Source organism: Oncorhynchus mykiss, chromosome 26 (genome assembly GCF_057628025.1).
Source record: "Oncorhynchus mykiss isolate SJ-2025 chromosome 26, ASM5762802v1, whole genome shotgun sequence".
Lineage (NCBI taxonomy): Eukaryota > Metazoa > Chordata > Actinopteri > Salmoniformes > Salmonidae > Oncorhynchus > Oncorhynchus mykiss.
The window spans coordinates 24,335,001-24,359,112 of NC_143047.1; the positions used below are offsets into that span (position 1 = coordinate 24,335,001).

Below are 24,112 nucleotides of genomic sequence, written 5' to 3' on the forward strand. Positions count from 1 at the left end.
AGAACAGTGCCTCTACGGTTGTGAAAGTAGCTCTCCTAAGATTGTTGTACCTGTGTTAGAAGCAGCACCTCATCAGACCTCATGTCAACGTGTTGTCTGCTATCAGAGGTGCCAGTCATTTCAAGCAGAGCGGCAGACCGGGCATTATTGATGACCACTTGCTCATTCTCAATGGTAAGCAGAGTATAGATTTGCTTTAAAATTCACTATCTATGTATACAATAAGGGGAACGTTGAGTTTCCAATCACAGTACAGTGAATATGTGACTACACAATGATTTCTAATATCTGCTAAACCTAAATAAGGCTGTTCTCTTGATGGTTCTCCTGACAAACGCTGTGTAGATTTCCTAATGCCCTGCATGTTTGGCTGGCCGTACCGTAGTTTCAGTAATTAGTGCATGTTTTTGCCAGCGGTGGAGGAGGAAATGGCATATAATGATCCCTTGCAATGGAAACCTAACTCAACTGTTGCTAGGGTGCAATCTGATTTGGCTCAGTTGAACATTCATCTGAAATCATCTGTGAGATTCAGAGGAGTGAGAAAACCAGCGGGCCTTGAAAGAATGCTACTGTGCCTCATCAAATCTTAATGTATGATTTATAATACTGTATTCCCATTTGGGTGAAGTGTGCTTGTGTCACACCCTGACCTTAGTTATCTTTGTTTTCTTTATAATTTTGGTTAGGTCAGGGTGTGACAAGGGTGGTTGGTTTAGTTTTTGTATTGTCTAGAGGTTGTTGACCTGTCTAGGTGTTTTTGTATATCTATGGGGTGTTATTATGTCTAGGTATACAGTGCCTTGCGAAAGTATTCGGCCCCCTTGAACTTTGCGACCTTTTGCCACATTTCAGGCTTCAAACATAAAGATATAAAACTGTATTTTTTTGTGAAGAATCAACAACAAGTGGGACACAATCATGAAGTGGAAAGACATTTATTGGATATTTCAAACTTTTTTAACAAATCAAAAACTGAAAAATTGGGCGTGCAAAATTATTCAGCCCCCTTAAGTTAATACTTTGTAGCGCCACCTTTTGCTGCGATTACAGCTGTAAGTCGCTTGGGGTATGTCTCTATCAGTTTTGCACATCGAGAGACTGACATTTTTTCCCAATCCTCCTTGCAAAACAGCTCGAGCTCAGTGAGGTTGGATGGAGAGCATTTGTGAACAGCAGTTTTCAGTTCTTTCCACAGATTCTCGATTGGATTCAGGTCTGGACTTTGACTTGGCCATTCTAACACCTGGATATGTTTATTTTTGAACCATTCCATTGTAGATTTTGCTTTATGTTTTGGATCATTGTCTTGTTGGAAGACAAATCTCCGTCCCAGTCTCATGTCTTTTGCAGACTCCATCAGGTTTTCTTCCAGAATGGTCCTGTATTTGGCTCCATCCATCTTCCCATCAATTTTAACCATCTTCCCTGTCCCTGCTGAAGAAAAGCAGGCCCAAACCATGATGCTGCCACCACCATGTTTGATGGTGTGTTCAGCTGTGTTGCTTTTACGCCAAACATAACGTTTTGCATTGTTGCCAAAAAGTTAAATTTTGGTTTCATCTGACCAGAGCACCTTCTTCCACATGTTTGGTGTGTCTCCCAGGTGGCTTGTGGCAAACTTTAAACGACACTTTTTATGGATATCTTTAAGAAATGGCTTTCTTCTTGCCACTCTTCCATAAAGGCCAGATTTGTGCAATATACGACTGATTGTTGTCCTATGGACAGAGTCTCCCACCTCAGCTGTAGATCTCTGCAGTTCATCCAGAGTGATCATGGGCCTCTTGGCTGCATCTCTGATCAGTCTTCTCCTTGTATGAGCTGAAAGTTTAGAGGGACGGCCAGGTCTTGGTAGATTTGCAGTGGTCTGATACTCCTTCCATTTCAATATTATCGCTTGCACAGTGCTCCTTGGGATGTTCAAAGCTTGGGAAATCTTTTTGTATCCAAATCCGGCTTTAAACTTCTTCACAACAGTATCTCGGACCTGCCTGGTGTGTTCCTTTTTCTTCATGATGCTCTATGCGCTTTTAACGGACCTCTGAGACTATCACAGTGCAGGTGCATTTATACGGAGACTTGATTACACACAGGTGGATTGTATTTATCATCATTAGTCATTTAGGTCAACATTGGATCATTCAGAGATCCTCACTGAACTTCTGGAGAGAGTTTGCTGCACTGAAAGTAAAGGGGTTGAATAATTTTGCACGCCCAATTTTTCAGTTTTTGATTTGTTAAAAAAGTTTGAAATATCCAATAAATGTCGTTCCACTTCATGATTGTGTCCCACTTGTTGTTGATTCTTCACAAAAAAATACAGTTTTATATCTTTATGTTTGAAGCCTGAAATGTGGCAAAAGGTCGCAAAGTTCAAGGGGGCCGAATACTTTCGCAAGGCACTGTATGTAGGTCTATGGTGGCCTGAATTGGTTCCCAATCAGAGACAGCTGTTTATCGTTGTCTCTGATTGGAGATCCTATTTAGGTTGCCATTTTCCATTTTGGTTTTGTGGGTTATTGTCTATGTGTAGTTGCATGTCAGCACTCGGTTTATCATAGCTTCATGTTCGTTTTGTTGTTTTGTTAGTTTAAGTGTTCTTCGTTAATTAAAGCAGAATGTATTCTTATCACACTGTGCCTTAGTCTCATCATTACGACGAACGTGACAGCTTGCTTGTCATATGAGGTGCTGAAATTAGAAGGTTAAAGCTAAATCAAATGAGAAAAAGAGAGAAACACAAAGGAGAAAGTTAATAACTAAAATGACTAAAATGTTTTTCATAATCTAATCATCAAACATACAGTAACACCTAATGATCTCTATATACATGGGGCTGAATGGTCATACAGTAACACCTAATGATCTCTATAAACATGGGACTGAATGGTCATACAGTAACACCTAATGATCTCTATATACATGGGGCTGAATGGTCATACAGTAACACCTAATGATCTCTATAAACATGGGACTGATTGGTCATACAGTAACACCTAATGATCTCTATATACATGGGGCTGAATGGTCATACAGTAACACCTAATGATCTCTATAAACATGGGACTGAATGGTCATACAGTAACACCTAATGATCTCTATATACATGGGGCTGAATGGTCATACAGGTACACCTAATGATCTCTATAAACATGGGGCTGAATGGTCATACAGTAACACCTAATGATCTCTATAAACATGGGACTGAATGGTCATACAGTAACATCTAATGATCTCTATAAACATGGGACTGAATGGTCATACAGTAACACCTAATGATCTCTATAAACATGGGACTGATTGGTCATACAGTAACACCTAATGATCTCTATATACATGGGGCTGAATGGTCATACAGTAACACCTAATGATCTCTAAACATGGTACTGAATGGTCATACAGTAACACCTAATGATCTCTATAAACATGGGGCTGAATGGTCATACAGTAACACCTAATGATCTCTATAAACATGGGGCTGAATGGTCATACAGTAACACCTAATGATCTCTATAAACATGGGACTGATTGGTCATACAGTAACACCTAATGATCTCTATATACATGGGGCTGAATGGTCATACAGTAAGACCTAATGATCTCTATAAACATGGGACTGATTGGTCATACAGTAACACCGAATGATCTCTATATACATGGGGCTGAATGGTCATACCGTAACACCTAATGATCTCTAAACATGGGACTGAATGGTCATACAGTAACACCTAATGATCTCTATAAACATGGCACTGAATGGTAATATAGTAACACCTAATGATCTCTAAACATGGGACTGAATGGTCATATTGTCTTGATACATGCTCCTGTTTAACCAGCTCCGGTTCCTACTGGTTGTGTCTGTAATACCACATTTCTTTCACACAGCTCCTTACCACTGAGCTCCCTGGGCAGCTAATAGCAGATGTTGTTTGTAAACCAGTATATAAAGGAAACCCCGTTCATAACCAACGTGTTTGTTTTTCCAGCCGCAGGGCTCTAGGAGTAGTGGCAAGGTACACAGCTTCGGCAAGAGGGACCAAGCCATCAAGAGGAACCCCAATATCCCTGTGGTTGTCAGGGGATGGCTCTACAAACAGGTGAGCCCTCCACATCACCCCACCTCAGTCACTGTAGCTACTGTATGGTTCAGAGGAATCTCCATAGTTATGGCTAAGAGTACAACTCAATCACTATAGCTACTGTATGGTTCAGAGGAATCTCCATAGTTATGGCTAAGAGTACAACTCAATCACTATAGCTACTGTATGGTTCAGAGGAATCTCCATAGTTATGGCTAAGAGTATAACTCAATGACTGTAGCTATAGCTAAGGGCAGTGTGTTGGGGTCTAATGGTAAACTGTCCTCCACTCTAACGGGAGCACACATCTCACGTCGATATTACATCTCTGTCATATTATGTCATGTCATTTACAGTGGCCTTCCACTTAATGCATAATTCAGGCTAAGTAATGATGAGAGTCCAGGTCTATGAGAATGTACTACAGTATTAATGACTGTGACCTGGTGGACTCTGGCTGAGTAAACAGGGAACGACAGTCATCATTTCTCATTATGAAACCCTTCTATGGATCTCCATTTGCCTAGAGGACGGAGGGAGTATGAGAGAGATGTCTCTTTAGGGGTGAGGTATAAGAGGACGACACCCAGGGTGATTGTCTCCTGTTGACTGATGCCCGCTGGCGCGGCTGGCACGGAGGTGTAACACCCCTGAGGCAGGCCAGAGGGGGTGAGATTTAAGACCCTGACATGGTAACACGTCATCGACTCATAAGGAGTGTTTAGACAGACAGACAATGGATTGATGGTTGCAGAACACTGATGAATCATTGATAACAGGATTCCGATTAGAGAGAATTAGTTAGACCTACTGGAGCTCCTATCATGGTAGGACATGAACCCTGTTCTGTTCAGGGGGAACACAATTACTGGCTGTATGGATTTTCTAGGAGCTTTCCCTCTCCCTGTAAATGGGTACTTTAGCCTATATTCCCCAGCTATGGTTTTTAATTAGAATGTGCATTAGAAGGTGATGTTGTATTGCTGAGAGGGATTACATTCCTTGTTGTGTTTCTCCCTCCAGGACAGCTCTGGAATGAGACTGTGGAAGAGGAAGTGGTTTGTGTTGTCTGACTACTGCTTGTTTTATTACAAAGGTGAGTCACACAGGCACATCAGGTCAGGGTTTAATTGAGACTAATTAAAATAGTCGCAGGGTGAATTGATTTGGTTATGAAATCTGAGCCGGTCTTCTTAATTCCAAGTCGTCTGCCTCTTAGTGGAGCTAAACCTTTCAATCAGAGAGACATGACTGCAGTTAGACAAGGTTCTGTTCTGTCACAGGCTATTCTCTCTCCTCTTCTGTCTCTTTCTATCTCTATTTCCCTCTTTCTTTCACCTCTCCACCATTCATCACACTGAGCTAGAGATAAGCCTCCAGTCCTGCTGCCTGCCACCACAGCACAGCGGCTCCTTGAATCATCCTTATGTCTCTCCAATTACATTTCCCACAGTCACGAATCACCATGCAGGAACATAATGGTGCATTGATGAAGCAGCTATGTCATGCTATTTATAAACTGGTAGAATAATTAAAGTAGTCAAGGCAGTGGGCCAGCGGTGAGGTGTGTGTGTGTGGTGGGCTGTTGTGTATTGTGTGATAATGATCACCTGCTTGTGTGTGTGTCCCTCTAGACAGCAGAGAGGAGACGGTTTTGGGGAGCATCCCGCTGCCCAGTTATGTCATCGCCCCTGTGGAGCCTGATGACCACATCAGCCGCAAGTATGCCTTCAAGGTAAGACTAGAGGGCAAGGGTGGGAACTAGCTCGTCACCGAGTGGAAAATACTGTTACCAGCTACCTCACAGTCCAACCAAGCTGCATGAATTGAGAAACAGACTGGATATATGAAGGAGGTTTTCAACTGTGAAGGAAATGCTAACTAACAGCCATTAGATAAAGTTGCTACACCTTGGTTACAGAGTTAGACAGTCACACAGCCAGGGGCCTGTGTGGGCAAGCCAGACAAAGTGGGCAGTGCTCCCTCTGATTAGTGTCAGACTGGTGGGCTATTATAACACTCCATTCTCAAGACATCAGTCTGGATCCTTTCTTTAAAAGCACAGAGATTCATCATAAAACCTATACAATCTGGACCAAGACTGGCTCTTCCTAATGTCTGCTTTGGCCCTGCCTGGCGTGCTATGTCGCTTTGACCTGTGAGTTTTCAGTGCAAACCCATTTAATTAACAAGAACACTAAGTGGGAAATGTGACTTCATACTTACCTGTACCTCTCATCTGCTATTTCATAACACGCATGCACCAAACCCTTGAGGCCTGTAGGTCTCAATAATGGGGAGTTATTCAGGGAGTATCAGCCCCTGTAGGTATCCTATCCTGGTCTGAGGTACAGTATCTGTCCCTTTAAAGGTCTGTTTGGTAGTGGTGTTACTGTGCTGCTCTGCTCTCTGGCCCCTGTCCGTCAGTCAGCAGGCCACTGTCATCACCAGTAAAGCTTTAGGATAGCAGCACTCTGAACCCCTTTCCACAGTCCTCCAAGCCCCTTTCCACAGTCCTCCAAGCCCCTTTCCACAGTCCTCCAAGCCCCTTTCCACAGTCCTCCAAGCCCCTTTCCACAGTCCTCCAAGCCCCTCTCCACAGTCCTCCAAGCCCCTCTCCACAGTCCTCCAAGCCCCTCTCCGCAGTCCTCCAAGCCCCTCTCCTCTCCGCAGTCCTCCAAGCCCCTCTCCTCTCCGCAGTCCTCCAAGCCCCTCTCCTCTCCGCAGTCCTCCAAGCCCCTCTCCTCTCCGCAATCCTCCAAGCCCCTCTCCTCTCCGCAGTCCTCCAAGCCCCTCTCCTCTCCGCAGTCCTCCAAGCCCCTCTCCTCTCCGCAGTCCTCCAAGCCACTCTCCTCTCCGCAGTCCTCCAAGACCCTCGCCTCTCCGCAGTCCTCCAAGCCCCTCTCCTCTCCGCACTCCTCCAAGCCCCTTTCCACAGTCCTCCAAGCCCCTCTCCTCTCCACACTCCTCCAATCCCCTCTCCGTGTAAACACTTAATTGGCGTTCCAGCAGTGTATTTGATCTGCGCGGGCCAGAACCAGCACCAGCCGAGCGAGCTTCCCTCTTTAGCTCGAGTGAAGTGAGTTTACAACAACTCAGAATCAAATAGGCTTCCCAGAAATAACACGGTTTATTTTGATTGGTGGTTTTCTGCATTTATCAGAGTGCCATCAGGTAGCCTGATTTCAGATGTGTCCATAGAAACAGGATTATTAGGGAAATCCTTCTTGCATTGCATGTAAAAGTTTTAATCAAACTATTACATTAATCTGACTATCCACAGTAATCACAATATTGTGTACTTGTAACCACACTCGTTGTTGTATTGTTTCTCTCCTCCGTTGGCAACAGGGAAAGGATGCTCCCTGAGGGTAGTGGGGAGCAATATACTATTTTTTTTCACATTTCAGTCAGTGTGTGTGACAGACAGAGTAGACAGTAAGATTGGGTTTCTCTGCTGGGTCAGAGTGTTTACAATATCCATCTCCATATTTTTCTCAGTGAGAGCAGAGGACCCTTTATGAAGAACAATTCAGGGTGAATGTTTGATGGTGTTCAATTGCAGTCCTTTCATAATGTACCCTTTGTGCTTGACTTTTTGTTCCTCCTGGGTGTGTGTACTGTGTGTATGTGTGTGTGTGTGTGTGTGTTTGTGGTGCAGGCCTGGGTATTACTCCTGCAGCTCACATTACAATTGTTAGCTAGATTACTTGTTGATTATTACTGCATTGTCGGAACTAGAAGCACAAGCATTTCGCTACACTCGCATTAACATCTGCTAACCATGTGTATGTGACACATGGGGGGGGGGGGGGGGGATTAATTCTACATTGAAGCTATTTTCTAGCGTCTTCTCTCTCTCTCTCTCCCTGCCTTTCTCTCTCTCTCTCTCTCTCTCTCTCTCTCTCTCCCTGCCTTTCTCTCTGTCTGCCTCTCTCTCTCTCTCTCCCTGCCTCTCTCCCGCTTTCTCTCTCTCTCTCTCTGCCTTTCTCTCTGTCTCTCTCTGTCTCTCTCTCTCTCTCTCTCCCTGCCTCTCTCGCTCTCTCTCCATACCTTTCTCTCCGTCCGCTTCTCTCTCTCTCTCTCTCTCCCTGCCTCTCTCTCTCGCTCTCTCTCCATACCTTTCTCTCCGTCTGCCTCTCTCTCTCTCCCTGCCTCTCTCTCTCTCTCTCTCTCTCCCTGCCTCTCTCTCTCTCTTTCTCTCTTTCTCTCTCTCCCTGCCTCTCTCTCTCTCTCTCTCCCTGCCTCTCTCTCTCTCTCTTTCTCTCTCTTTCTTTCTCTATCTCTCTCTCTCTTTCTCCCTGCCTTTCTCTCCATCCGCCTCTCTCTCTCTTGCTCTCTCTCTCTCTCTCTCTCTCTCTCCCTGCCTTTCTCTCCGTCCGCCTCTCTCTCTCTTGCTCTCTCTCTCTCCCTGCCTTTCTCTCCGCCCGCCTCTCTCTCTCTCTCTCTCTGCCCGGGGAGGGAATGTATTTCATGGTTAGGTGAGAGGTTCCTGCTCTCAATACTGTTCTGCTAATTATCCAGTGCATGTATTTAAGAGGTCTCTGTTCCTCTCAGCTCTCTCTCTCGCTCTGGGTAATCACATATTCCAGACCAGGATCTTTCATTAGACAGGACCCAAGCTGTTCAGTTAACTGTTAACTGTCTCAACAGAACACTTCAACTGCCTTTTAGATGAAGGATAATTCCAGTCTGCTGTTGTTGTCTTGTTGTTTGTCCACTGCTGTTTGGGGTTGTGATTTGAGAGATCTGTGGTATCTCAATGTTTTGTGAGAATGCAGTTGGGAAGTCATAAGAGTTCATGCAGACAACTACCAGTTAATTACCTATAAACAATGCATGAGGCACTAAAGACCAGAGTTTCCCATCCTAGTCTTATCCCCAGTTCTAGCAGCCTATGGCCAACTATGTTCTCTTCTGCCATTTTCCCTCTCCAGAGTGTGGTGTATTGGTGTAGTGTTGTGTTTGCTAGTGTGGGTCTGTATTTTAGTCTGTTTGCTGCTTCTGCTGGTTCTAGCAACAGCATCAATGTTAATCTACACTGAACAAAAATATAAATGCAACATGTAAAGTGTTGGGCCCACGTTTCATGAGCTGAAATAAAAGATCCCGAAAATGTTCATATGCACAAAAAGTTTATTTCTCTAAAATTTTTTGCACAAATTTGTTTATATTCCTGTTAGTGAGCATTTCTCCTTTGCGAAGATAATATATCCACCTGACAGCTGTGGCATATCAATAAACTGATTCAACCGCTTGATCATTACACAGGTATACCTTGTGCTGGGGACAATAAAAGGCCACTCTATAATGTGCAGTTTCAAATTATGAGGGAACGTGCAATTTGCATGCTGACTGCAGGAATGTCAGAGAATTTCATGTTTATTTCTCTACAATAAGTCGCCTCCAATGTCGTCCAACCGACTTCACAACCGCAGACCATGTGTATGGCGTCATGTGGGCGAGCGGTTTGCTGATGCCAACGTTGAGAACAGAGTGCCCCATGGTGGCGGTGGGGTTATGGTATGGGCAGGCATAATCTATGGATAATGAACACAATTGCATTTTATTGATGGCAATGTGAAAGCACAGAGGTATCGTGACGAGTTCCTGAGGCCCTTTGTCGTGCCATTCATCTGCCGCCATCACCTCCTGTTTCAGCTTGATAATGCACAGCCCCATGTCGCAAGGATCTGTACACAATTCCTGGAAGTTGAAAATATCCCAGTTATTCCGTGGCCTGCATACTCACCAAATATTTCACCCATTGAGCATGTTTGGGATGCTCTGGATCAATGTGTATGAAAGCATGATCCAACTTCGCACAGCCATTGAAGAGGAGTGGGACAACATTCCACAGGCCACAATCACAATCAACAATCAACAGCCTGATGCGAAGGAGATGTGTCGCGCTGCATGAGCCAAATGGGGGTCACACCAGATACTGACTGGTTTTCTGATCCACGCTCCAACTTTAAGGTATCTGTGACCAACAGATGCATATCTGTATTCCCAGTCATGTGAAATCCATAGATTAGGACCTAATGAATTTATTTCAATTGACTGATTTCCTTATATGAACTGTAAGTCAGTAAAATCTTTGGAATTGTTGCATGTTGTGTTTATATTTTTATTCAGTATAATTCACTCTCTTTGAGTTGATGACTAGCCAGCCGAGAACAGCAGAGAGACACTTCTGTTTTCTGGAGCAAGTCAATGACCTTTACCCTCCTGTTCTGTTTGCTCTTCTCACTGTATTTATCTCTCGTGTGTTCCTATTGGTTGAATGGCCTCCTGTTGTGACTGTGACTGGTGGCCCGAGCGCCGCTCCCCCCGGACTGCCGTCCTGAAACACGCTGGCGGGCCCCTCTTGCATGAATACGTGTTTTATTTTCCTTCATCCCTCTGAGGACCGTCACCTAGCTTCTTCATCCCTGCTCATAGTCTACTTTTCATTTACCAAACCAATAAGAATGCACATTTAGATTAGATTATGATTTTTCTGCATCAATTACGGATGGATGGACAATGCCAGTGCTTCTCCAAATATTCAGGATGGCTAACTTTACTGAACGTTTGCCTTTGAAGCCAATCTTGGTTCTTGATGTAAATGTGTGTCAAATCTGGTGGACGACATAAAGTTCATATGGAACCACCCATCAGTCAAAGCCTGATACACATCGGTTGTTGTGAGGGTTTAGACCCTGTAGCAGTGGTATTTGGGCCCTGCCTCCTCCATATCAGTCATCAGGACACTGTCATCACCATGTGAACCGTGGGATAGCTGGGTCTCACACTGGGCTGGGCCATCCTCCTCTCATCCTCCTCCCTTCCATCCCTTTTCCACACTCCTCTCCAGTTTCACTGCCTTTCTTTCTGTTGGCCTCATCACCATCACATTCAACAAACGTTCAGTCTATCTAGCCACATGTTGTATTGTACAACCAGGCCATATCATTTAGTGCCATGGAACCGGCTCATTGATTAATGTTTTGTTTTGTAATGTATTTGTTTTGCAGTATTAGGCAAACTGCCTTCTCGTCCTGTGTACCAGAGGAATGGAATTAGAGGTCGACCGATTATGATTTTTCAACGCCGATACCGATTATTGGAGGACCAAAAAGCCGATACCAATTAATCGGCTGATTTTTTTAAAAAAAACATTTATTTTTAATTTGTAATAATGACAATTACAACAATACTGAATGAACACTTATTTTAACTTGATATAAAACATCAATAAAATCAATTTAGCCTCAAATAAATAATGAAACGTTCAATTTGTTTTAAATAATGCAAAAACAAAGTGTTGGAGAAGAAAGTAATATGTGCCATGTAAAAATGTGTGCCGTGTAAAAAAGCTAACGTTTAAGTTCCTTGCTCAAAACATGAGAACATATGAAAGTTGGTGTTTCCTTTTAACATGAGACTTCAATATTCCAAGGTAAGAGGTTTTAGGTTGTAGTTAATATAGTATTTATAGGACTATTTCTCTCTATACCATTTGTATTTCATATACCTTTGACTATTGGATGTTCTTATAGGTACAATAGTATTGCCAGTGTAACAGTATAGCTTCCGTCCCCCTCCTCGCCCCTACCTGGGCTCGAACCAGGGACACATCGACAACAGCCACACTCGAAGCATCGTTACCCATCGCTTCACAAAAGCCTTGCAGCGCAAGGGGAATAACTACTCCAAATCTAAAAGCGAGTGACGTTTGAAACAGTATTAGCGCACACCCAGCTAACTAGCTAGCCATTTCACATCGGTTACACCAGCCATTAGGCTGATAGGCTTGAAGTCATAAACAGCGCTGTGCTTGCGAAGAGCTGCTGGCAAAACGCACGAAAGTGCTGTTTGAATGAATGATTACGGGCCTGCTGCTGCTCAGTCAGACTGCTCTACCAAATCAGACTTAATTATAACATAATAACACACAGAACTACGAGCCTTTGGTCATTAATATGATCGAATCCGGAAACTACCATTTCGAAAACAAAACGTTTATTATTTCAGTGAAATACGGAACCGTTCGGTATTTTATCTAACGGGTGGCATCCCTAAGTCTAAATATTCTTGTTACATTGAAGGTTGTGCAATGTATGTCGTAATTACGTAAAATTCTGGGAAATTAGTTCGCAATGAGCCAGGCTGCCCAAACTGTTGCATATACCCTGACTCTGCGTGCAATGAACGCAAGATAAATGACACAATTTCACCTGGTTAATATTGCCTGCTAAACTGGATTAGTAGTTATAACTAGTGATTATGATTGATTGTTTTTTATAAGATAAGTTTAATGCTAGCTAGCAATTTACCTGGGCTTGCATTCGCGTAACAGGCAGGCTACTCGTGGAGTGCAATGGTTAGAGCGTTGGACTAGTTAACTGTGCGGTTGCAAGATTGGATCCCCTGAGCTGACAAGGTGAAAATCTGTCGTTCTGCCCCTGAGCAAGGCAGTTAACCCACAGTTCCTAGGCAGTCATTGAAAATAAGAATGTGTTCTTAACTGACTTGCCTAGTTAAATAAAAGGTCAAAAAAATATATTAAAAAAATAGGGAAATCGGCGCCCAAAAATACAGATTTCCGATTGTTATGAAAACTTGAAATCGGCCCTAATTAATCGGCCATTCCGATTAATCGGCCGACCTCTACATGGAATAGTCTACAATTTATGCCTCGTATGTTAGTGCCACTGAATGAATTAAACATTTTGATGGGAGACTCTGTTACAGAGGAGTGTAAATGCTTTTTTTTAGGCTGGATCATGTTGTTGAATTGTATTATATTGTTGTATATTTTAATTCTGTAATGTATTGATTGTTGCTGCCTTCTTGGTCAGGTCTCCCTTGAGTCTGGGTCTCAATGGGCTTTCCTGGTTAAGTCAAGGTTAAATAAAAATGAATAAATGTTTCGGATGTAGATTTTTTTTGGATTGGTTTTTATTTGACTCATTGGCATGGTTTCTATTAGTGGAATAGGTCCTGGAAGTTAAAGTGGGATGTCTGTCTATCTGTTGATACCCCGCCCCAAAGGCTCTCTAGTTCTTAAAGTTAAGATCAGCATGTAGATAAATCACCCAGGTTCATTACCCAATGAAAACTTAAGACCAGACCCACCTAATGTTATGTCAAGGGAGCCTTAAAATAGAGCCTTCTAGTCTTCCATGCTAAAGAGGGGAGAGGGCTGGGTAATAGCAGAGGTCCATTTATACTCACCTTAAAATCACACTCTTTTTGTGAAAGGAACTGTGGAAAGTAAGTCACTTTTCCGACACGAAACATCCCCACATTGCTGATGTGTGTGGTAAACAGTATGGATGTGGACCCTAGTCATGGGTCTGGTTCTGGCCTGTCCATTCAGCACTTTTCTCTGGGGGATTCAGTTGGGATCACGCTGGCACTATGCTGCTGGATAATACAGGACTCTGCAATCAAAACAGGCTTTGTTAAACCCACAGCCAAGTAAGATCACTACAGCTGATCACAAGTCAGTACAATACTAAACAGAAACACGACATGATGGTGGATGCACGTGTTGCACGCTAAAGAGAAGTTTTCAGTGATTTACAATGGATTGCTGTTTGTTTGAAAATGGAGGTTGGATCCTGGTAGACATGGGGTGAATTCCAAATGGCATCCTAATGGTGTACTACTTTTGACAAGGGCCCATAGGGATCTGGTGAAAAGCAGTGCACTATATAAGGAATCAGGTGCCATTTGGGATGCATTCTGAGGCTGCAAAGCTGTACCCAGACTCAGAGTTATGATACATTAGGATAGATGGAAGGATATTGTAACAGAGTACAGGAATGTGCTACTTTGAAGAGTTGTGTAATAAGTACAGGCAAAATGACGGTCTGGGACTATGCATGGACTAGCATGCTGGGCAGTACTGGATGATACAGGTTGTATTGTAATGGGAAAGGCAGTAGAGTGGTTTGGAGAGCAGAGGGCTGTATAAAGGTCTTAGTTGTGGACTGGGCAGTGTAGTAGTTTGGGGTGGAACTGTGTTGGGAAAAGGCTGATCTGTGTTGTAATTGGACAGTAGGTTGTCAGTGGCAGCGTTGGCTCCCTATCAGGGCCGGATGGGGAGATTAGCCTTGTGGTGGGGTGGGCAGATTTACAGTAGGTGCCAGACAGGAGGGCAAGCCCATTACACTATACTGTAGAGACGGATCTACTCTAGCCTGTAGCAGCCAGCGACCAGGGTAAGGCTAATTATGAGTTTTCTCTTTGTGTTGTGCTTGTCTAACTGTGTTTTTTTTTACTGTGTATGTCTCTCGTGTGCATATGGGTGAAAGGTTGTGCTTCGTAACAATGCTATAGCTAGGCAAACTGGGTACGCTATGTTGAGTTACTATAAGTTTGTGTGAAATTAGTTTGTGCCCAAGGGTATTAATGATAGAATTTCCTGTACATTAGGACTTTTGAAACACTTCAAATATACAGACGAAACTGACTACTTGTCTAACTTTAAAACCAATGCTTCTTCATATGTGGCGTGTTGCATGAACAGCTTTAGTGTAGAGACGCTGGTGCCTCTTGTTTTTGTTATTATTTTTGTAAGTTCTGGTGATGGCTTTGAGCCCCATTGTGAGCTAATATGCTAACTTACTCTCTCTGATTCTTCATTTGTCGAACGTACCCTTTGACCCCTCAACCCCTCCATCCCATCTTTCCCATCCCAAAATTCCATTTTTTTTGGTTCTGATGTGTCTCTTCTCTTCTCTCTCCACAGGCGAGCCACACAGGAATGCGCTCCTACATTTACAATAAGAACTCTGTGATTGGCTCGCAGGCAGAGCACGGTGGGATGAGGACGTACTTCTTCAGTGCCGACACCCAGGAGGACATGAATGGTTGGATCCGAGCCATGAACCAGGCTGCTCTCATGCAGAGTCAAGGCATCAAGAGGTTAGTCCCTCCCTTCCACCCTGCAGGCCATTCCTAGTTGTCCCCAATAGTCCCCTCTATAGTTGTCCCCAATAGTCCCCTCTGTAGGTATCCCCAATAGTCTCCTCTGTAGTTATCCCCATTAGTCTCCTCTGTAGTGTCCCATATGGTCTCCTCTGTAGTTATCCCCAATAGTCTCCTCTGTAGTGTCCTCAATAATTCCCTCTGTAGTGTCCCCAATAATCCCCTCTAGTTATCCCCAATAGTCTCCTCTGTAGTGTCCCCAATAATTCCCTCTGTAGTGTCCCCAATAATTCCCTCTGTAGTGTCCCCAATTATCCCCTCTAGTTATCCCCAATAGTCTCCTCTGTAGTGTCCCCAATAGTCTCCTCTGTAGTTATCCCCAATAGTCTCCTCTGTAGTTATCCCCAATAGTCTCCTCTGTAGTGTCCCCAATAGTCTCCTCTGTAGTGTCCCCAATAGTCTCCTCTGTAGTGTCCCTAATAGTCTCCTCTGTAGTGTCCCCAATAGCCTCCTCTGTAGTGTCCCAAATAGTCTCCTCTGTAGTGTCCCAAATAGTCTCATCTGTAGTGTCCCCAATAGTCTCCTCTGTAGTGTCCCCAATAGTCTCCTCTGTAGTGTCCCCAATAGTCTCCTCTGTAGTGTCCCCAATAGTCTCCTCTGTAGTGTCCCAAATAGTCTCCTCTGTAGTGTCCCAAATAGTTTCCTCTGTAGTTATCCCCAATCGTCTCCTCTGTAGTTATCCCCAATAGTCTCCTCTGTGGTTATCCCCAATAGTCTCCTCTGTAGTTATCCCCAAAAGTCTCCTCTGTGGTTATCCCCAATAGTCTCCTCTGTAGTGTCCCATATGGCCTCCTCTGTAGTTATCCCCAATAGTCTCCTCTGTAGTTATCCCCAATATCCCCAATAGTCTCTTCTGTAGTAACCCAAATAGTCTCATCTATAGTCTCCTCTGTAGTGTCCCAAATAGTCTCCTCTGTAGTGTCCCCAATAGTCTCCTCTGTATTGTCCCCAATAGTCTCCTCTGTAGTGTCCCCAATAGCCTCCTTTGTAGTGTCCCAAATAGTCTCCTCTGTAGTGTCCCAAATAGTCTCCTCTGTAGTGTCCCCAATAGTCTCCTCTGTAGTGTCCCAAATAGTCTCCTCTGTAGTGTCCCCAATAGTCTCCTCTGTAGTGTCCCCAATAGTCTCCTCTGTAGTGTTCCCAATAGTCTCCTCTGTAGTGTCCCCAATAGTCTCCTCTGTAGTGTCCCCAATAGTCTCCCCTGTAGTGTCCCAAATAGTCTCCTCTGTAGTGTCCCCAATAATTCCCTCTGTAGTGTCCCCAATAATTCCCTCTGTAGTTTCCCCAATTATCCCCAATAGTCTCCTCTGTAGTGTCCCCAATAGTCTCCTCTGTAGTTATCCCCAATAGTCTCCTCTGAAGTTATCCCCAATAGTCTCCTCTGTAGTTATCCCCAATAGTCTCCTCTGTAGTTATCCCCAATAGTCTCCTCTGTAGTTATCCCCAATAGTCTCCTCTGTAGTGTCCCCAATAGTCTCCTCTGTAATGTCCCCAATAGTCTCCTCTGTAGTGTCCCCAATAGTCTCCTCTGTAGTGTCCCCAATAGCCTCCTTTGTAGTGTCCCCAATAGTCTATTTGGGTTACTACAGAAGAGTCTCATCTATAGTCTCCTCTGTAGTGTCCCAAATAGTCTCCTCTGTAGTTATCCCCAATAGTCTCCTCTGTAGTTATCCCCAATATCCCCAATAGTCTCCTCTGTAGTGTCCCCAATAGTCTCCTCTGTAGTGTCCCCAATAGTCTCCTCTGTAGTGTCCCCAATAGTCTCCTCTGTAGTGTCCCCAATAGTCTCCTCTGTAGTGTCCCCAATAGCCTCCTTTGTAGTGTCCCCAATAGTCTATTTGGGTTACTACAGAAGAGTCTCATCTATAGTCTCCTCTGTAGTGTCCCAAATAGTCTCCTCTGTAGTTATCCCCAATAGTCTCCTCTGTAGTTATCCCCAATATCCCCAATAGTCTCCTCTGTAGTGTCCCCAATAGTCTCCTCTGTAGTGTCCCCAATAGCCTCCTCTGTAGTGTCCCAAATAGTCTCCTCTGTAGTGTCCCAAATAGTCTCCTCTGTAGTGTCCCCAATAGTCTCATCTGTAGTGTCCCCAATAGTCTCCTCTGTAGTGTCCCCAATAGTCTCCTCTGTAGTGTCCCCAATAGTCTCCTCTGTAGTGTCCCAAATAGTCTCCTCTGTAGTGTCCCAAATAGTCTCCTCTGTAGTTATCCCCAATCGTCTCCTCTGTAGTTATCCCCAATAGTCTCCTCTGTGGTTATCCCCAATAGTCTCCTCTGTAGTTATCCCCAAAAGTCTCCTCTGTGGTTATCCCCAATAGTCTCCTCTGTAGTGTCCCATATGGCCTCCTCTGTAGTTATCCCCAATAGTCTCCTCTGTGGTTATCCCCAATAGTATCCTCTGTGGTTATCCCCAATAGTCTCCTCTGTAGTTATCCCCAATAGTCTCCTCTGTAGTGTCCCATATGGTCTCCTCTGTAGTTATCCCCAATAGTCTCCTCTGTAGTGTCCTCAATAATTCCCTCTGTAGTGTCCCCAATAATCCCCTCTAGTTATCCCCAATAGTCTCCTCTGTAGTGTCCCCAATAATTCCCTCTGTAGTGTCCCCAATAATTCCCTCTGTAGTGTCCCCAATCATCCCCTCTAGTTATCCCCAATAGTCTCCTCTGTAGTGTCCCCAATAGTCTCCTCTGTAGTTATCCCCAATAGTCTCCTCTGAAGTTATCCCCAATAGTCTCCTCTGTAGTGTCCCCAATAGTCTCCTCTGTAGTGTCCCAAATAGTCTCCTCTGTAGTGTCCCCAATAGTCTCCTCTGTAGTGTCCCAAATAGTCTCCTCTGTAGTTATCCCCAATCGTCTCCTCTGTAGTTATCCCCAATAGTCTCCTCTGTGGTTATCCCCAATAGTCTCCTCTGTAGTTATCCCCAAAAGTCTCCTCTGTAGTTATCCCCAATAGTCTCCTCTGTAGTGTCCCATATGGCCTCCTCTGTAGTTATCCCCAATAGTCTCCTCTGTAGTTATCCCCAATAGTCCCCAGTAAACCCAATGACTCCTAGTCCAAACAGGGATCCACCAGTACCTCTCCCAGTAGACCTCTGCCTCCCTCTCTCTTCCTATCACCTTCTCAGCACAAAAGCAAAGCACATTTTCCCCAATCTGATCTTGATCATGTGCCTTTAGAAACATTAGCAAATTGCCTAACTGTTGGGGTTATAGATGGGAGTGTGCCTGGCCTGGCCTGGCTTGGCATGGTTTTGGCATGGTTTAGCTTGGCCTGCTTGCCTGGGACTCAGTGAGCAGTCATCCATGGCAGGACAGGCGTAGCACTGCTCTGATAGTGTCTACTCTCCTGTGCTGTGGGATGATGGGATGTTGAGTTCTACAGCTGGCTGCTGTATGGATGAGTGCTCCATCCTGCTCCTGCTGCCAGCTGAGCATGGGCCAGTCACAGGGCACAGACACGGTTCCTCCCTCTAATCCATCACAGGGCACAGACACGGTTCCTCCCTCTACTCCATCACAGGGCACAGACACGGTTCCTCCCTCTACTCCATCACAGGGCACAGACACGGTTCCTCCCTCTACTCCATCACAGGGCACAGACACGGTTCCTCCCTTTACTCCATCACAGGGCACAGACACGGTTCCTCCCTCTACTCCATCACAGGGCACAGACACGGTTCCTCCCTCTACTCCATCACAGGGCACAGACACGGTTCCTCCCTCTACTCCATCACAGGGCACAGACACGGTTCCTCCCTCTACTCCATCACAGGGCACAGACACGGTTCCTCCCTCTACTCCATCACAGGGCACAGACACGGTTCCTCCCTCTACTCCATCACAGGGCACAGACACGGTTCCTCCCTTTACTCCATCACAGGGCACAGACACGGTTCCTCCCTCTACTCCATCACAGGGCACAGACACGGTTCCTCCCTCTACTCCATCACAGGGCACAGACACGGTTCCTCCCTCTACTCCATCACAGGGCACAGACACGGTTCATCCCTCTACTCCATCACAGGGCACAGACACGGTTCCTCCCTATACTCCATCACAGGGCACAGACACGGTTCCTCCCTCTACTCCATCACAGGGCACAGACACGGTTCCTCCCTCTACTCCATCACAGGGCACAGACACGGTTCCTCCCTCTACTCCATCACAGGGCACAGACACGGTTCCTCCCTCTACTCCATCACAGGGCACAGACACGGTTCCTCCCTCTACTCCATCACAGGGCACAGACACGGTTCCTCCCTTTACTCCATCACAGGGCACAGACACGGTTCCTTCCTCTACTCCATCACAGGGCACAGACACGGTTCCTCCCTCTACTCCATCACAGGGCACAGACACGGTTCCTCCCTCTACTCCATCACAGGGCACAGACACGGTTCCTCCCTCTACCCCATCACAGGACACAGACACGGTTCCTCCCTTTACTCCATCACAGGGCACAGACACGGTTCCTCCCTCTACTCCATCACAGGGCACAGACACGGTTCCTCCCTCTACTCCATCACAGGGCACAGACACGGTTCCTCCCTCTACTCCATCACAGGGCACAGACACGGTTCCTCCCTCTACTCCATCACAGGGCACAGACACGGTTCCTCCCTCTACTCCATCACAGGGCACAGACACGGTTCCTCCCTCTACTCCATCACAGGGCACAGACACGGTTCCTCCCTCTACTCCATCACAGGGCACAGACACGGTTCCTCCCTCTACTCCATCACTGGGCACAGACACGGTTCCTCCCTCTACTCCATCACAGGGCACAGGCATGGTTCCTCCCTCTACTCCATCACAGGGCACAGGCACGGTTCCTCCCTTTACTCCATCACAGGGCACAGACACGGTTCCTCCCTCTACTCCATCACAGGGCACAGACACGGTTCCTCCCTCTACTCCATCACAGGGCACAGACACGGTTCCTCCCTTTACTCCATCACAGGGCACAGACACGGTTCCTCCCTCTACTCCATCACAGGGCACAGACACGGTTCCTCCCTTTACTCCATCACAGGGCACAAACACAATTGTGTCCTAAATGGCACCCTATTCCCTATATAGTGCACTACTGATTAGATCCTCGTGGACCCTGGTCAAAAGTAGTGCACTATATAGGGAATAAAGAATAGCTGTTTCAATTAAAAGGAGAAAAAGTTATGGTTTGGCTAAACGGGTTACGGTTTGGTGAGAAGCTTGTGGTGTAGAAGAAAGTAAGTATACAGTGTACATACATGATGTGGCTGATCTGGACTGGCATGCTACAGCTGAGAGGGAAAATTGGATCAGATGTTTTGTGAAACAGTACCATCTAGTGGCCAACACTGCTCAGTGCTCATTAGCAGCTCCAAAGGAAGCGATTTCTCCTGAAAATAATTGTCTGAATCTACTGCTAGTGCTACATTATAATGTTATCAGGATGTCAGCATTCTCATGTAGACAGATTAGACAGCAAGCTAGAACTTGGAATTTCAGTAGAACATTAGCTAACACTTGTTTACAGTACCAGTCAAAAGTTTATACACACCTACTCATTCAAGGGTGGTTGTTTACATCAAAACTATGAAATAACCCATAACAAATCATGTGTTAACCAAAAAAGTGTTAAACAGATTCTTCTAAGTAGCCACCCTTTGACTTGATGACAGCTTTACACACTCTTGGCATGCTCTCAACCAGCTTCACCTGAAATGCTTTTCCAACAGTCTTGAAGGAGTTCCCACATATGCTGAGCTGCTTTTCCTTCACTCTGCGGTTCAACCCATCCCAAACCATCTCAATTGGGTTGAGGTCGGTAATCTGATGCAGCACTCCATCACTCTCCTTCTTGGTCAAATAGCCCTTACACAGCCTGGAGGTGTGTTTTGGGTCATTGTCCTATTGAAAAAACAATTGATAGTCCCACTAAGCACAAAACAGATGGGATGGGGTATCGCTGCAGAATGCTGTGGTAGCCATGCTGATTAAGTGTGCCTCAAATTCTAAATAAATCACAGACAGTGTCACCAGCAATGCACCATCACACCTCCTCCATGCTTCATGGTGGGAACTACACATGTGGAGACAATCCGTTCACCTACTCTGCGTCACAAAGACCCGGCGGTTGTCCATTGCTCGTGTTTCTTGGCCCAAGCAAGTCTATTCTTCTTATTGGTGTCTTTTAGTAGTGGTTTCTTTGCAGTAATTTGACCATGAAGGCCTGATTCACACAGTCTCCTCTGAGCAGTTGATGTTGAGATGTGACTGTTACTTGAACTCTGAAGCATTTATTGGGGCTGCAATTTCAGAATTTCTGACATTTTCCAGATTGTCTAACCTTCATGTCTTAAAGTAATGATGGACTGTCGTTTCTCTTTGCTGATTTGAGCTGTTCTTGCCATAATATGGACTTGGTCTTTTACCAATAGGGCGCCATCTTCTGTATACCACCCCACCTTGTCACAACACAACTGATTGGCTCAAACGCATTAAGAAGGAACGAAATTCCACAAATTAACTTTTAAGAAGGCACACCTGTTAATTGAAATGCATTCCAGGTGACTACCTTATGAAGCTGGTTGAGAGAATGCGGGTGGCTACTTTGAAGAATCTCAAATTTGATTTGTTTAACACTTTTTTGGTTACTTCATGGTTCCACATGTGTTATTTCATAGTTTTGATGTCTTCACTATTATTATACAATGTAGAAAATAGTCAAAATAAAGAAAAAGCCTTGAATGAGTAGGTGTGTCCAAACTTTTGACTGGTACTGTATGTCTGAATATGCTCAGAACTTTGAAACTGAGTTAAAAACTGTCCATTGAGGACCTGCCCTGTCAATATTTGTAATCTAAAAAATGTGTGATTTGTATGTGTATAGTGTTGGTCTGGGAATCAGATAAATTATATCTCAGATGAATGACTCCCTGCAGAGGGAGAGTCTCTCATACATTAATCTCTGGGACAAATTAATGATCACTAGAGCTATTAAACAGAGTCATGGATGAAGAGGCTTCCCCAAGCTATTTGTTTAAAGACAAAATGGCTGTCATTTGGACTCTCAAGGGGAACCCAGCCTGCCTCCGATTCAAAGAGCCTCACTTAGTTACACTCCCATCTCCATGAAAATATGTGGGTGTTAAAAACATATTGAAAACCCCTCCCTGTAGTCTCCCTTCCCTCTTTGGAGGAACTCAGTAATGAATTTAAATGTTATTTTTTATTTAACCTTTATTTAACCAGGTAGGCAAGTTGAGAACAAGTTGTCATTTACAACTGCGACCTGGCCAAGATAAAGCAACGCAGTTCGACACATACAACAACAGAGTTACACGTGGAGTAAAACAAACATACAGTCAATAATACAGTATAAAAATAAGTCTATATACAATGTGAGCAAATGAGGTGAGATAAGGGAGGTAAAGGCAATAAATAGGCCATGGTGGCTAAGTAAATACAATATAGCAATTAAAACACTGGAATGGTAGATTTGACAGTAGATGAGTGTGCAAAGTAGAAATGCTGGGGTGCAAAGGAGCTAAATAAATAAATAAATACAGTACGGGAAGGGGTAGTTGTTTGGGCTATGTACAGGTGCAGTGATTTGTGAGGGAGATACGTGTTTCCAGTTTCAGAGATGTTTGTAGTTCGTTCCAGTCAATGGCAGCAGAGAACTGGAAGGAGAGGCAGCCAAAGGAGGAATTGGCTTTTGGGGTGACAAGTGAGATATACCTGCTGGAACGCGTGCTACGGGTGGGTGCTGCTATGGTGACTAGCGAGCAGAGATAAGGCGGGACTTTTCCTAGCAGGGTCTTGTAGATGACCTGGAGCCAGTGGGTTTGGCGATGAGTATGAAGCGAGGGCCAGCCAACGAGAGCGTACAGGTCGCAGTGGTGGGTAGTATATGGGGCTTTGGTGACAAAACGGATGGCACTGTGATAGACTGCATCCAATTTGTTGAGTTGGGTGTTGGAGGCTATTTTGTAAATGGCATCGCCGAAGTTGAGGATCGGTAAGATGGTCAGTTCTACGAGGGGATGTTTGGCAGCCTGGGTGAAGGATGCTTTGTTGCAAAATAGGAAGCCAATTCTAGATTTAACTTTGGATTGGATATGTTTTATGTGAGTCTAGAAGGAGAGTTTAGTCTAACCAGACACCTAGGTATTTGTAGTTGTCCACATATTCTAAGTCAGAACCGTCCAGAGTAGTGATGCCGGGCGGGCGGGCAGGTGCAGGCAGCGATCGGTTGAAGAGCATGCATTTAGTTTTACTTGCATTTAAGAGCAGTTGGAGACCACGGAAGGAGAGTTGTATGGCATTGAAGCTCGTCTGGAGGGTTGTTAACATAGTGTCCAAAGAAGGGCCAGGAGTATACAGAATGGTGTCGTCTGCGTAGTGGTGGATCAGAGACTCACCAGCAGCAAGAGCGACTAATGGACATTTGAATGCTTTCACTAGTATCACTCAGGTGGGAAATAGCATTGAGAGTCAGTCAACTCAGGTTAATGGAGGTGTCCATGTACTTTACCATAATGTAGTCTACTGTATTAATATCCGAGGGAGAGGAGGAATGAATAGCATTAATATTTTGTTTTAAGACACAGAACTTAAATATTTAATGCATTACTATAGGTCACTAAGTCCTTGACTTGCATTCAGGGAATATATACTGAACAAAAATATAAATGCAACATGTAAAGTATTGGTCCCATGTTTCATGAGCTGAAATAAAAGATTACAGAAATGTTCGAAAAAGCTTATTTCTCTCAAATTTTGTGCACAAATTTGTTTACATCCCTGTTAGTGAGAATTTCTGTTTTGCCAAGATAATCCATACACCTGACAGGTGTGGCATATCAATAAACTGATTAAACAGCATGATCATTACACAGGTGCAACTTGTGCTGGGGACAATAGAAGCCACTCTAAAATGTGCAGTTTTGTCACACAACACAATGAGACATGTCTCAAGTTTTGAGGGAGCGTGCAATTGGCATGCTGACTGCAGGAATGTCCACCAGAGCTGTTGCCAGAGAATGTTATGTTAATTTCT

At 44.7% G+C, this 24,112-nt stretch overlaps 1 protein-coding gene across 38 annotated transcripts in view; it reads left to right on the plus strand.

Moving 5' to 3' along the window:
- LOC110506673 (pleckstrin homology domain-containing family A member 7) overlaps positions 1-24,112 on the plus strand; it is a 146,606-nt gene that overhangs the window by 90,731 nt on the left and 31,763 nt on the right. For 35 of the 38 annotated variants that reach the window (XM_090222504.1, XM_090222505.1, XM_090222507.1 and 32 more), the window contains 4 exons: positions 3,993-4,103; positions 5,109-5,181; positions 5,720-5,820; positions 14,830-15,005. In XM_090222504.1, coding sequence (XP_090078630.1) covers positions 3,993-4,103; positions 5,109-5,181; positions 5,720-5,820; positions 14,830-15,005 — 461 coding nt within the window. Of the gene's footprint in view, positions 1-3,992; positions 4,104-5,108; positions 5,182-5,719; positions 5,821-14,218; positions 14,300-14,829; positions 15,006-24,112 lie in introns of those variants that run through there. The other 3 variants (XM_090222525.1, XM_090222528.1, XM_090222527.1) reach the window with 2 other exon arrangements.